A 15,606-nucleotide genomic window follows, 5' to 3' on the forward strand; every position below is an offset into this window, starting at 1 on the left:
TTTTTCTTTCTGATCTCCCGTTTTTTTTGCTGGTTTAGTGTCTCTGTGCACTTTCTCACTGATGTTCAGTTTTAAAGTGCAAGTACTTCTATTGTAAATGGTATTATAGATTGGTGTTTCCATGATTGGCATATTTGATTTACTAGTAAGTCCCTAATAAAGTGGACTGAGAGTGCCAGGGCCTGTAAATCAAATGCTGGTAGTGGGCCTGCAGCACAGATTGTGCCACCCACACAAGCAGCCCTGTAAAGGGTTCTCAGACCTGCCACTGCAGTGTCTGTGTGCAGTTTGTAACTGCCATGTCGACCTGGCAAGTGCACCCACTTGCCAGGACCCTTTTCTTACATGTAAGTCACCCCTAAGGTAGGCCCAAGGTGCCCCTGTAGGCAGGGTGCTGTGTATGTTAAAGATAGGACATGTACTGGTGTGTGTGACATGTCCTGGTAGTAAATTTCAGTGTATTTAGTGTTCACTATGGAAAGGCTATCTGTCCCATAGGATAGAATGAGAGTTTACTTATAACATCTTATGAGCATAACTTCTCTTTGGGACCAGATAGGGAAATGGAATTTAGTATGCCTGGACTTAGAATGCAAAAATGCATCTTTTAGTGAAGATGATTTTTATGTTCTGTGTTTGAAAATACCACTTTTAGAAAGTAGGTATTTTCTTACTAAGCCATCGTATGAACCTGTGCTGGGTTTGTGGATTTAATGTCTGGCTTTACAGTGACAAGGTATGGGGATGTGCATTCTCTTCAGACAGCCACTAGGGTGGCCGAGGAGTGTCCTGACTTTCCTGGACAAGTCAGGGCTGTGCTGATTATAGACCTGGGTTGCATTTAGAGTAGTGGGAGGAGGTTTCCTTGCACCTGAATGGGCCTGATCTGCTTTAGACAGTGCTGTTGCCCCCCCTGCCGGGAAGCTGGGCCAGTGAGGACCAAACTAGTTTGGACTAGGTACAGCCTCTCTTTGCCTAAGAGAAACTAAGTATAAATATGGGGCCCAGACCCCAGAACTTTAGAACTCGCTGAAATCAAGGAACCTGCCAAGAAGAAGTGCTGCCAGGAGGAGTACTGCCCCTTTGCTGTGTTGTTGCTTTGTTGAGTTGGCATGCAGTTGCTTCTTCTGCCTTGGGCAGTGAAAGGACTGGACTGAACTTTCTTTACTTGTGCTGAGTATCTCCGAGGGCAGGAAATAGAACTTGCCTCCTGTTCACGAAGTCTCAGGGACAGCAAAGGCTTCACCTACCTCTGGGTACCACCTCTGGAACTGTGGTTTCAGTTGCCACAGAGCAGGAAGTGCACTCGACTCTGTCGCTGGCTCCTTGTCCTGAAAGTACTGCAAAAGGCACCGCAACCCTGGTCTCACTAACGACAACCACCGCTGCCACCGAGCTGCTGCTTGCACCGGGACCTGTGGGCACTGCACTGCACTCCGCACCGCCTCGTATCACTATGCCGCCCTGGTCTTGCCGACGCCATCACTGCCTGCTGGCTTCGACACCCGTGACTGCATCGTGGCTGGGGGCACCGCTCGTAAGTCTCAGACGCACCGCCTCGTCCCTCACCGCAGTCTGGGTCGACCAACACCAGCTCCCGCTAACTGGCTCTGTCGCTTGCATCGTGACCTATCAGCACTGCAAACAGCACCTCTTCACTCCTTATCGCAGCCTTGGTCTGACCGACACCGCTGGACGACCGTCACCAATGCTGCTGCCAGCACTGTGACTTGAGGGCACCACACGCTGCACCGCTTCACTTCACATTGCAGCTGCAACTGTTGCCCCGACCGACTCGTACCACTGTGATCGGTTCAACAAAAAAGTACTGTTTACGAGTCTACCAAATCCTTGACTGACGTGGTCAGATGGAACTGTTGGATTCTGTTGTTTTCAGTATCGCGGTAGCACCGGACGGAGCTACCGACTCCAAGGAACTGCATTTTCAGTGTTATTCTTGCAAAGTGCATATTTTTAAGTACTGTATGTTGGATTCTTATCATTTTGGTCTTGTTTTAAATATATTTATTTATTTATAAAGTATTTGATATTTATCTAAACTGGTGTGGTGTCCTTTTGTAGTGTTTTCACTGTATTACTGTTGGTTTTGTGCAAATGCTTTACACTGCCTGCGAATTAAGCCTGACTGCATGTGTCAAGGTACTAAGGGGGTGAGCAGGTTTTTTTTGGAAGTGTATTCTCCTTATCCTGACTAGGAAGAAGTGTCCCTACTTGAGCAAAGGTGCAAATCATTGCCAACTAGAGACCCCCATTTCTAACATGCAGGATCTATCACTGGAAATTACCCTTAAATCATTTCCCACTGTATAGGTGTATGCTCTGTTTTAGTGCAAACCTAGCTTTATCTCACAAAACTTTGGCAGTGTGAACTGAAGTAGATCGTAGGATGGCAAATGGGTTTTCTGATGAAAAAATATATTTAATAATCCATTGACAAGACCAACATACATTTCAACGAAGAAAACCAAAACCAGACAAAAGTCCAAGCATCTTTGTAAGTACTCTTTGACCTCTGTCCTGGGGTTTCTTAAGTATGATAAACATGTTGACAACACAGGCAAAGCAGTGCTCTGAGCGAACTTGTAAGGTTATATCTTCCAAATTTTTACAAAAAGTCGATAATGTTTGCATAGGTGATTTACATCTACCAATTGCATATGTTTCTGACTTTTAGGGGTTCACAAAAATTTCATAAAACGTCCTATGGAGCTCAACACATTTCATGATTTCCAGGTTACTCTTTTTCTTCTACTAGTCCATCAGACTGATTGTCCACATGGGAAACGTTGCTTCTTAAGGAGGAAACCTCTTGGACTATGGCGGTGTTCCTTTTCCATCCTAACTAGACAATCAGACCCCTCTCTCCCTTTCTTGGCTGTGTTTCTAAGGCTGGAACGACAACGTACATTTTATATGAATATCAATGAATGTATTAATAGGTGTTCCATGCATTTTGAATTGCCACCCCTTTATTGGCATTTGTCCACCCATAGTGCTAAAGTGTTTCAGTTGTACCAAATTGTTGACTGCAGTCTGCCTGCAGGCGTTAGTCTTCACAGATCCTGATTTTTGAATGTGGAACCGAAGTTCAACTAGTGTGAGCAAAAAAGTATTTGAATTGGATGCATTGTAATTAAACTGTAATTTCTGGACATGAATCACCCATAGTGCTTTTAGATTATTTCAACGTAGCTGCAAAGGATCCTTTTTCACAGTGAAAAATGGTGATTACATTGGCACATTGTAGATCACAGATCCTTGCAGGGCTTCCCAGTGACCCCTACCAGGAGTTAAACTTGTAGTAGGGTATAATCGGTAAGCTTCTCAGTAACAATTTTAATAGTTTGAATAAGCTTCTTAGCTAATACATCTCATTGATGACTCTGGTTTAGGGAGAACATCAATTCAAAGTCCTTGTCCATTATTAATTTGTGATCACTGTAACTTTGTTGTGACCAATATCTTGTTTTAGATTTTTTTACTGTTATGTTTTGAACTGTACTGTTAGAAATACATATTCTGCAACTCTTTGCCTTTGAAAAAGTTGTCAGTGTAGGTACATTTGTTCCATGTTCTGCTACTACACACCTTTTAATGAAAGACACATTCCAACGTCGATGAACATTCTAAAATGCTGTGATCTATATTTTGACATTTCCTCGACCTTTGTGTTTTGTCAGATATCAGCCTGTTCATGACCTGTCAATCATAAGTTTGGAAGGTTACAAATAGTTTATAACGTGATATTTACTTGTGTCTTTTTTAGCTTCATTGGTGAAGAATCTGTCGCTGCTGGGGCAGGAAGTACGCTGTCTGATAACCCAACATGGATTATTGACCCCATTGATGGAACTACAAACTTTGTGCACAAGTAATGCTTCTAAGTGAACATTTAAAAACCTTGAGCCTTTTCTGTTTTGTTTCAAGGATCCACTATTAATGTTCAGATTATTATATTGAGACTGAACAGCAGTTAGGTATTTTTGAAAAAAATGTAAATTGTAAGAATCTTAATACACATTATTGTTTTCCTTATTAGGTTTCCGTTTGTGGCTGTATCCATTGGCTTTGCTGTAAAGAAAAAGGTTTGTGTGTTTTAATTCTTATTTTGCACATTTCTAGAATGAGTTGCTGTTTCACTGTGTCAGTGATGATTTATTGAAGTCCTTCAGGGCATTTGATTCCCCCCCCTCCCTGTCTCTGTAAGCAAATAGGCTGATTGATTAGAACTCTGATTCTGTTTGAACGTGTGGTTTTGCAGGGCTATGGATATGTTACTAACATGGAAATGGCAGATCACATTGGACTTGTGTAGAGCATACATAATAATGCTCCATTGGGTAAAGGAAATGTTTTGTCAGATCATGTTGCGCTACCTGAAGTGAAGACAGATCCTTGACAAAAGTAGACTTTGTGTTCCAGGTCTTGCTGTTTTTGTTGTCAGCCAACATGCATAGTCCAGTATATGTTGTACAGATGTTTTGTATTGAAACTTAGACCAGTACATACGGCTAAATATTTAGTACTACATGTTTTCTTAGTGGTGTACTAATCTAATAATTACCCATTCAGTCAGAATTTAAGTAATGAAGATGCTTGCAGATGGCGCCTTTGCTACCCTCCTAACTCATTTCAATGTGATTTTAAATTATTTACGGCAATTATAATGTCTCAAATCTCAGCACCTATGTGACAATTCATTATTGTGCTTCCTCTCTTGCCTACAACAGGAAATGGGAAACTTCCTGAGATAGCTCTTAACTCTAAAGGGACAAAATGTTATGTGATTTTGCGCACCATGTAGACACCTCGCAAACCAAACTACTAAGATGAGAAGTAGACTGTGGACCCTCTGCCCTTTGATGTATTCTCAAAGTGTTCTTTAGCAACATCCACTTTCTGCACAGTAGCATCTTTTCTCCAGAAAGCAATACTTCACTTCTGGTTGCCTTAATCAAAATTTCCTACTCTTGCGATTCAAGAAGATTGCATTTTTTCTCTTCTTCAATTTTTAATCTACTAATGAAGCATGCTTCAGACGGAAGATCATATTCTTTTGAGGAGGCAGTTTGCTTTGCACCCGCTCACAGTGTTCGCCACCTAGCGAGTGATCTTTACTAATTTTTCTGCCCTGTCGGAGCAGGAGATTAGAAAACAAGATCATGTTAATACACAATATTTCCTCTGTGGGAGATATACATTTTCCTCTTAAAGGTCTTTGCATGACTTATGCATGCCATTTTATTGGCTTCAAATCCACGGGTCTTTTGTGTCCACTCATCAGCCTTCATTCCACTTTGTTGATTTTGATCTCGAGGGTCGATGTTTCTTTTTCCTAAAAGGAAGCCTCACAGATGGTTTCTTCTCTGCACAGCGGACAAAGACATTTTCTATTAGAAGGTATTGTCCCACCAATTAAACTTTGCACCCTGTGTGTTTATAAAACACATGGCAGTAGATTGACTGTCTCCCCACAAGACCAGTATTTCAGACACACTCTTACATACATTACTCGTTGGTTGAAGGGTTGATCGACTTTATACACCACAAAAGCTCAGTAGGCTATTGCTGATCTCCGTTCCTCTATGCAGTGTTCCCATAACTTGAACAAATCTTTTTTGAGTTCTTAAACTCCAGTCTCCTCTGTGGAGTGACAGTCAATAAAAAGTAAATTAATCCTCACTTTAGTCACAATAGGAGCTTCTTGTTTCCTAGTAGATCACTCATATGTTTGATGTTGGCATATATTTTACAGATTGTTTCTCATGTGTATCTTCAAATGAGGGTGCTGAAAGTGGCCCTCCTTAAACATTATAATAACACTTTATGGTAGTCGGTGGACATGATGTTAATTCCCACAGCTTGCTACTCATTCAAGGGATAACAAGGGAGATTTTCTGTACACCAGGAAACGATTGATCAATGAGGGTCTAGTTGGCTTTAGAATGTCCATGGGTATTGAGTTGGTTTTGAAGGCCATTCACCTAGCCCTCCAGTATATTCTTGCCGTAATTGGCAAGTAGCCAGTGTTGATCTAGACCGACAATACAAACAGCATGTACTACATCAGTAAACAAGTATGGGCTGAACTATCACTCTCCGGAAAAGCTTAGCTTCTGAAGAATGTGGGAATTCACACCAAAATATCTTCCAGCAGTCATACTTTTGCAGGACTAAGCAATACAAAGGCAGATTGTTTAAACAGTACACTGTTGATCAGGGTGAAAGAGAAGTGTGTTCTCTTGTATTAAATACTCTTTATAGCGTGTAGGTTGTGGCACCTTTAATTCTGTTTCACACACATTAAAAACACTCTTTGAATCTAGGCTTCAGTACCTGTTGTGTCTGAAGAATGCATTTTTATGACCTGGTCCAGGACATTCAATAAAAAAAAAAAAAAAAAAAAAAGTTTTAAATGTTTTTTTGAGTTCCACAATTCATAACAACAAGACCAGAACTTGTGTTCAATTCTCAGGCATTTAACAACAATGGGCACATATGTGTATGAGAGCAGCGGTACACAGCATAATAGAATCTTTAGTTAGGCTAATTGTCTATTGCTTACAGGTGGATTATCTAGTTCAGTGATATTCAAAGTACGGCCCGGGGGGGTGCATACGGGACTCCTGATCTTCACATGCGGATGCCAGATCAACATCTGCACTAGACTGCTGTTCACGCCACTCAACACTATCATTAAAAAGATCTTAAAAATACAGTTAAGCCTTTATTTAAAAGGTAATGGAAGTTAAAGAAAGGAAATAATTAGGTTGTCCTGCACTACTTAAATTTATGAACACTTTCAAAGCCAACTTGCAGCAAAAGTGTAAAAATAGGATAAGAACTCTTAACAATTCAAAAAGTGTAATTCATTAACATGCAGAACCTTTTCACCTTAGCATATCAGATTATGTCCATGCATTGAGAAGTATTGTTTTAACTGATAAGTTTTCAAATATGAATTTAGAAACATTAATTCTTACCGACACAATGCCAATAGTGAACTAAGAGGTAAGTCAGTTATTATGTGCACTCTCAGGGTGCCCTAGCTTCTTGTTCTAAATATTAACATTATAGTTTATTAAATCAAACACCAGAAAGGAGACTGCTTTGTACAGTGAAGTCATGTATTTTTAGGTCCTCTCAAATGTGATAAAAGACAAAGGAGGGAAAGTGGAAAAAAAACAATTGCCTAGGATCACACAATATGGTTAAGTGGGGAAGCTGGGTTTAATCCCAGTTTTACTTGTTTCACATTGTCTAGTTCAGCCACTAGATGTATGTGCTTCTCTTCCCCTATACCCACCTTACTGCCCCAATTCACCCACTGAATCGCCACCCTGCTGGAAGTGATGCGACCCTCGGTCATCCTACACGCTTCCCAGTCTGGCTTCTGCCGCAACCACAGCACCAAGACCACATGCTGCTAGACCAGGGACACACCACAGCCCTGATCCTCCTAGACCTCTCCGCAGCCTTCGACACCGTCTCACATCGCACACTAGCCGCCAGACTCCACAACGCAGGAATACAGGTATCCTCCCTCGACTGGATCCAAACCTTCCTCTCTGGCAGATCCCAGAGCATCTGACCCCACCGACATCCTCTGCGGAGTACCCCAAGGATCTTCACTAAGCCCGATGCTCTTCAACATCTACATGGCCCCCATCGCCGCCATTGTCAGACAGCACGGGCTTAGTATCGTATCCTACGCCGACGACACCCAACTCATCCTCTCCCTCACCAAGAACCCAGAAATCACCAGACTCCGCTTCCAGGAAGGAATGAGAAACGTAGCAGACTGAATGAAGGACAGCTGCCTAAAGTTCAACTCCGAGAAGACCGAGGTCCTCATCCTCGGGCCCTCAACCTCCTCCTGGGACAACACATGGTAGCCTTCCGCCCTCGGGAGCCCCCCCCACCCCGACAGACCACGCTCGGAACCTCAGCATAATCCTTGACTCCTCCCTCACCATGAACTGCCAGATCAATGCCGTCGCCTCCACCAGTTTCAACTGCCTCCGCATCCTCCGTAAGACCTTCAAATGGATCCCCCCTGACTGCAGAAAGACCGTCACCCACACACTCATTACCAGCAGACTGGACTAAGGCAACGCCCTCTACGCCGGAATCAACAAAACTCTTCTACGCAAGCTCCAAACCATCCAGAATGCCGCAGCCAGCCTCGTCCTAGGGACACCGCGCCACGAACACATGACCTACCACCTATGAAGCCTCCACTGGCTCCCTGTCGAGAAGAGTGACACCTTCAAACTCCTCACCCACGCCTACAAATCCCTCAACATCGGACCCAAATACCTCAACGACCGAGTATGTTTCCACGTACCCAAGAGAAACCTCCGCTCCGCTGACCTCACCCTGGCAGAGGTCCCCCGCATCCACAGAGCTTTCTCCTACATCGCAGCCAAAACCTGGAACGAGCTCCCGATCAACATCAGACGCTCCCCAACCCTCCACACATTCAGGAAGGACCTCAAGACCTGGCTTCTCGACGGACCCGGAGCTGCTCCCCTCCCCCTGCGCCTTGAGACCCTCACGGGTGAGTAGCGCGCTCTACAAACCACTGATTGATTGATTGATTGATTGAGTATATGTACTTATTTCAGCAAATTCCCCTCCCACAGTGGTGTGTCTTTTGTGATCTTACCCTTCCATCTAAAGCAGAGACCTTCCATATCCGTATCAGTGTTGACTGGGAGGCTGGCAACATGATTTTCTTCCTTTATAGCATAAATGTAGTGCATATAAGAGGGATTTTCCATCATCAATCTTTCGATTCTAATTAAGGGGGCATCTCTGCATTTATCGAGTCAACTGATAAGAGCTGTGCTGCCCAGTAGTAGGATCTTACACCTTGTAGATCTCTGTTTAGCTGGAGGAAGACCCTGTCCAATATGGGGAAGGATGTGTTTTGCAGCACATGAATTAGTATTGGTAAACTAATCATTTTAAAGCGCTCTATTGCCCCCATTATTGTAAGTGGAAGGGATCCAAGCAACTTATATTCACTTGAAGCCAGTATCTGTTCTGTGTTTTTATTTTTGTTTTCTGTAAATAGAGCTGTCCTTCGTGTTATGTTTATCCAAGACATTTGAGCCCCTCTTCAGAGACCTTAATTCCCAGGATTTCTCCCAGCATGATCCAGTCACTAGGTTTGTTTACGGTGGACTTCTCCCAGTTGATTTTGCACCCAGTGAGCTTACCTTGTAACCAAGACACTTTGAAAACCTTTGGTTTAGTTGCATGGGGTTTCAGTAGGCATAGCAGGATGTCATGACACAAAATGTTATCCTCTATGGAGTTAATGTTTGTACAAACCCCTTTAGGCTCCTCAAGTGGCATGATCCAGCATGCTAAAGGTTAAGTATAGTGAGAAAAGCAGTGGGAGAGTAGGCACCCCTATTGGGTGTCCCATTCTATTGGAAAAGTATGGAACGTACACCCAGTTAACTTTGACCATTACTGTGGGGTCTTGATAGAGGAGGGGATACTCAATTACAGAAGAACATGTCAAGTCCAGATATTTGTAGTGTCAAAAACAAGAATGGCCAGTGGACAAAATCGCCTTTTTTTTTTTTTTTTTTTGCATCTAGGGAGATTAGCGCTAAATAATCTGTCTGTTTCGTATAGCAATCGGCCAGTTATGTAGTCTTTTGAGACTAAGCTTAGTGGAATGCCTTGGCATGAATCCAGACTTGTTGTTTAAATACAAAAAAAACCCTTTATTTTTTCAACTTTTCACACAGTAACTGAGCGGTCATACATAGAGCTTACCAAGATAATACCATCCAGCTTGTTTCCATTATACATCTGATTCCTGTAAACATTTCGCAATTATTTATACATTTATGGCACAGAAGTATACTTCGCAACATACATAGCTAGGGAGTTGCCCAATTACATTGCACTACTACTGTCAGATCCATTATCCTGTTCACTTCCATTTCCCGTTGGGTTCAACAATTCCCTGTGTAGCTCTCTCCAGATTGCAATGTCTTCCTCTAGCTTCTTGTCCCTACATCCTTTCATATGTAGTTCTTCTGCAAGGGACCACTCTCTTATCCAGCTTTTGAATGTTGGAGCCCGTTCACCCATCCAGCATATAGCCACCCTCCGTTTTGCCAATACCAATGATAATTGTAATAATCCTGACTGGTCTTTATGTAGGATGAAGTTTATAGTTCTCAGCTATCTAGTCTCCAATATTTGTGTTTCTAGATTTAACAAGGAGATTGGCTGATAAAATGGCCACGTATCCTAGGGTCTCCTTTCCTTATGGATTACAGTAATGACCTCATGTCTGAAATCCCAGAACAGAGTCTTTCTTTTGGTCTTCTCTATATATGTTGTGTAAGTGGGTTCCTAATAGTGCTCAGGGTTTTATGCACAGTTCATCTGGCAATCCATTGGGACTGGGGGTCTTCCCATTTCCCATGTGCTTAACGGCTTCTGTCACCTCTTCCATATTTTTCTTATCTTCATTGCTTAGTGTTAGTAGGTCAAGTTTGCATAGGAATAGTTTCATTCCTCAGTCAGGTTTTAAACCTCATAAAAGGCACCCTAGTAGTATGCAATTGTACATTCTATTTCTGTCAGTTTCACTTTTCATCCTTCAATTCTCCTACCCATCTAGTCACTTCTCCCTCTTGCTGAGTCAGGACAAAACATGGCCTGCCTTATCCCCCACTTTGTATCGCTTATTGTGCATCTCAAGGTATTGCTGACATGCCACGTCTTGGTCCTCGCACTGGTAATCATGCCTGGATGTCTCCAGTTTTCTTACGATCTGTGGGGTTGGACTAGTTGTCTATGTCCTTTTCAACTTCAGAAGCTAAGACTCCAGTGTCCTGATATTCTTTAGCTTGTACTTTTTCTTACATGTGACAGTATTCTGGGTTGTACCGCTGAGTACTGCCTTGTTAGCTTTCCAGAGCATTCCTGTTCCCTCATTATTGTTCAAATACTGATCTCTGCAATAGCCACTGGGTTAGTAAACTCACATGTGCTTGGCCTCCAGTTGGTCCAATTTTCTGAACCCCACCCTTCCACCCACCCTTTGTCAGTGGGGAGTAATCTGAACTCTCCCTAGCCAGGAACTCTGTTCCTCCAATACTAGGAATTTCCCTCTTCAGGATAAAAATCAAATCCAGGGAAGGCTTTATGTGCCCTAAGGGAGTAGGAGTTGACTATTGTCTGTCCCGTGGTTGTTTCAGCCTCCAAATGTCTGTTCGGCCCATGGCCCTGGGAAATTGTGAGAGGAGAGTGTGGTATGCGTATTGATGGGGGTGTTCTGTCAACATTACTCCTCTATAACAAAACTAGTGTGATCTTGCTACTTCATCATACCTTTGCGAGTTTCTCTAGCGGCTGCGCCGTCAACCGTTTGGTGAGGGGACACAGATTCAAGGAGCTACCTGACTGCCGCTTGCTTTCCCTTTTTGCCTGTTGTCATGGGTACTGTAACACTCCCTAGATAGTTTAGTACTCATCTGGAGGGAGTTTCCCGATCCATCAATCCAGCCTCAGAGTTTGTATCTCAGTCACTTTCCGCACCTCATATTTCATCGGTAGTTCTGTCAAGGGCTTCTTTTGTTGTTATAATTTGTCCATGGTGTGCCTGTCTTCTTCCTCTGATGCATTTTGCTCTGTCCTTCTTCGCGTTGTAACTCTCCCTGCAGTTGTGTGTCCCTATCGGTGTCAGTTGAGTCTGCTTCAAGGGCATGTCTGTGATGCTGCCATTGGGGGGGGGTTTCTTGGTTTCCTTTGCTGGTCCCTAGAACGCCTCTGACACTTATTTGGCATCCTCCGCTCTTTAGGCCCAACTGCCAGTGACACCACTGCCCTCAAATCAGACTCGCAGTTTCTTATTTCTTACAGTTGGGCATGCTCTTTGATCCAGTCGCAGGCATCTCTGGTGTTAAAAAAAACAAAAAAAAAAACAGCTTGTCTTGGATATCACCTTTAACTTGGCAGGATAAAGTAGCAGCACTTGAGTCCAAGTGTGCATAGCTTTAGCTTTACTAGATCATACATTGTCCGTTGATGCTGGATCATTTTTGTGTAATCTGGGAAGACCAGATTTGTGCTTGTATTAAGTTCCCTAAGGATCATGTCTCTAGCCTGACAGTTGACAAAATGGGCTATCACATGGTTTGGGGGCAGCTTCTGGAGGCAACTTCACTGCCACCTCCCCGTGCACGCTTTCTATGAGAAAGCAGGAAGAGAATTTATCCACCTCTGTAGTTGAGGTCAGCTAGTCTCTCAGGAACTCTGCTGGGTGTTTCTCTTCTACTGTTTCCGGAAAGCTGATGCTAAATCAGTTTCTACATGAGCACCCTTCTATATCTTCAACATGAATTGTCAAAACTTCGGAAGACTCTAACAAATGTATCACTGAACTGGAAACTCTTGACCACATTTCTAAGGTCCTGCTTAATAAGCATCCACTCTGAACCCACCTCTCTGATTTTGTTCTCAAGGGTCTACTTTGAGCAAATTTGCCTGGAGTATTCTGTTGGTTGAGTGATTCTGTGGGCTCTGTCTGTCAATCGCCACATACCCGACAGGCAACTCTGCTCCGCCCAACTCGCCCTGGCCTCTGTCCTTTGGATCCACAAGACTAGAACCAGAGAAAAATCCTTCTCCTACCTCGCTGCCAAGACCTGGAACACCCTGCCCCTCCACCTTAGGCTATCCGCTTCGCTGACCGAATTCAGCAAGGACCCCAAGACCTGTCTCATCGACTGAACCTCCACACCCAGATGGATCAGCAGCCCCCTCCCCCCCCAGCGCTTTGAGACCCTCAGGGGTGAGTAGCTGTGCCATACAAACCCCTGATTGATTCATTGATCTTGAGTTTGGCTTAAACGGAAAATCAATCAATTGAAAGTAGAGTGCCTTTGCCAAACTGTGCTGGAGATGGCACGCTTCTGAGAGTGGCTCCATTAATAATTTATGCTGGCTTGAAATCGAGGAACAGCACAGCAACCAAAAAAGCTCTTTGGGAGAATATTTAAGCCAGGCCATTGAGGAGGTAGGTATTCAAGAACTCTGGGCCGCCAGCATAGTAAAAGCCGCCTTTAACCGAGCAACTAACTGATTTCTGTCTCTGTTAACAGACAAAAATGCACTCGCAAGAAGAAGACATGCCTGGACAGTAATTAACTCCTACAAAATCTCGAGACCTCAGGAGTATTTTTATAGCGCATTTTACCCAGGTCTTAAAGCAGCAATTTGTTACATCGACTATAGACAATAAAGACCTCATTCCATCTTGGAAAAAACGATTGCAAAACTAAAGCTGCTGTTTATACGGAAATGAGCAGGAGACGTTAGTGCACATCTTCAGTCTATGCCCTGCTCCCGTGGCCCAAAAGAAACATCTGTTGAAACCAATCTTTATAAAGCTGCAAATTCACTCCTGCTGGCAAGCAATAATTGCGTGTCTAAGTGGCACCTCAATCCCTCTAGACTGAAAGGGAGTAACCTTTCTAAAATCGCTCCTAAAAGAACTGAACCAGTAAAGGAGCAAGGTCAAGCTACCTACAAGAATGCTTATTGCACAAATCACCTGCACTTTACAACCCGCTTCCAGAGGTCATCTTTTGAGAATTCCCCAAATAGTTTTGGGACTATGAAGGGGCAAGGACAGGCTACTTTTAATAGCGCTCTTTTGCACAAGTCACTTGCACTTTACAATCTGGTTTAAGAGTACATATTTGCACTAGCTAATTGCACTTTACTGCACGAAACAAGAGGTTCATACAAAGACAAAACTGGCCTTTGTAAAACACATGGAAGGTGCCTAAGGAGCAAACAGAGCTTGCAGGCTTTTATATTTATATAAACAATAAGTCCAAAGAGCGGGAACTTTTAACTATTGATTTTATTGTCATGAAATGGTTTTAATGTGTTCTGCCGTATTCTACAAATGAGTGTAATAGAATTTTCTTATAGTTGTTTCAATTGCAGGACTTTTTAATTGATTACTTTTTTTCAAGAAAATGCTTGCAGGTTTCCTTCTTTTTTTTACAATCGAATGTATTCGATATGGTTCCTATAAAATTGTAATGCAATGCTTTTTATTAACTACACAAATAAACTTGATTATGGCACACTGCGCCACGCTACACTCTGCGGCATGCTCCACTCGGTGCACCGCCCCACCCTGCACACCGCTCCACATTCTGCGCCAAGCTGTACTCTGCGCCACGCTCAACTCTGCGCCACGCTCCACTCTGCACTTTGGTCTGCACGACGCTCCACACTATTCCACTACACTGGATGCTATTCCACTGTACGCCTCTCCACTCTACAACCGTTCACTCTGCGCCACTCCACAGTATGCTATTACACTGTATACCTCTACAGTCAATCCCACTACACTCTTCCACACTCAAACAGTCTAATCTATGGTATTCTACTCGACAACACTCTACACTATTCTACTGTACGCCACTATATCAATGTGCACCACTCCACTATACACCATTCACTTTACGCTATTCGACTGTACGCCACTTCACTGTACCTCCGCCCACTCTATGCCAGTCTACTCTGCGTCTATTCACTCTACGCCTCTCCACTGTACGCTATTCCACTCTATGCCGCTCCACTGTACAACACTCCAATCTACGCTACTCCACTGTACCCCGCTATAATGTATGCCAGAGCCCACTACACCTCTCTAAGCCACCCCACGCCACTCTACTATACCCATTTCTTTGTACATCACTCTAATGCGCCCTACTCTGCCCCACTCCACTCTATGCCACTTCTCTGTACGCTACTCTTCTTTACTCTACTCTACTCTGCTAATTCGCTCTACGCCACTCCACGCTACTCCACCGTACGCCACTCCACTACATGCCACTCTACTCTAGACTGCTCCACTGTATGCTATTTCAGTGTATGCTCTTATTTCGGTCGCCTCCTCGGATACAGCAGGACCTTGTGTCTTCCCCCATCCGCATGTCTCCAGGAATGGCATGCTCCGCTGCTGCAACTCTGCAGCCACAGACCTCGCATCTTTTTTCTTTGATTGGTGCCCCCATGAGCCTCACAGGTTAGAGAGCTTGGTTTTTCACCTGACCAGAGTTGTGTTCCAGATCTTGGTACTTGGTGGCAGCTTTGGTGGGCACATGAGGGCTATGGAGGTAAGGTCACAGTGGTCTTGATGTTTTTTGATGTTCCCTGACCATTGTTGCTGGTATGTGGCGGGTTTTGGGGAAAGCATTTTTGATGGATGACTGGACTAGTTTGAATGAAAGATATAGGCAGACCCTCAACCCCCCCCCCCTCCCCTTTTTACTTTGGGCCCTAAATGTTGAGGGCCCACTGCTGTGACACATCGCTGACTCAAAGTGTACCACTGCTCGCAGCTGCTAGTGGGGATGAGTGAAATGAGGGATTTGCATGCAGGGATTTTTGAGTCAACAAATAAATATGTTAAAGAAAAAACATCAAATCCCAGAACGCAACGTGTTGCTGCCTAACAAGTCTTTCTCAAATATATAAACCACTTGCAGTGCATGTTCAAGTACATTTTGGCTATTATGCCTGAAT

The 15,606-nt window shown here is 43.6% G+C and overlaps 1 protein-coding gene across 1 annotated transcript in view; it reads left to right on the plus strand.

Moving 5' to 3' along the window:
* IMPA1 (inositol monophosphatase 1) overlaps positions 1-15,606 on the plus strand; it is a 65,839-nt gene that overhangs the window by 13,606 nt on the left and 36,627 nt on the right. The window contains exons 4-5 of the mRNA XM_085605361.1: positions 3,788-3,892; positions 4,061-4,106. Coding sequence (XP_085461487.1) covers positions 3,788-3,892; positions 4,061-4,106 — 151 coding nt within the window. The remainder of the gene's footprint in view (positions 1-3,787; positions 3,893-4,060; positions 4,107-15,606) is intronic.

The sequence above is a fragment of the Triturus cristatus genome, chromosome 5_1, assembly GCF_964204655.1.
Source record: "Triturus cristatus chromosome 5_1, aTriCri1.1, whole genome shotgun sequence".
In the NCBI taxonomy this organism is placed as follows: domain Eukaryota; kingdom Metazoa; phylum Chordata; class Amphibia; order Caudata; family Salamandridae; genus Triturus; species Triturus cristatus.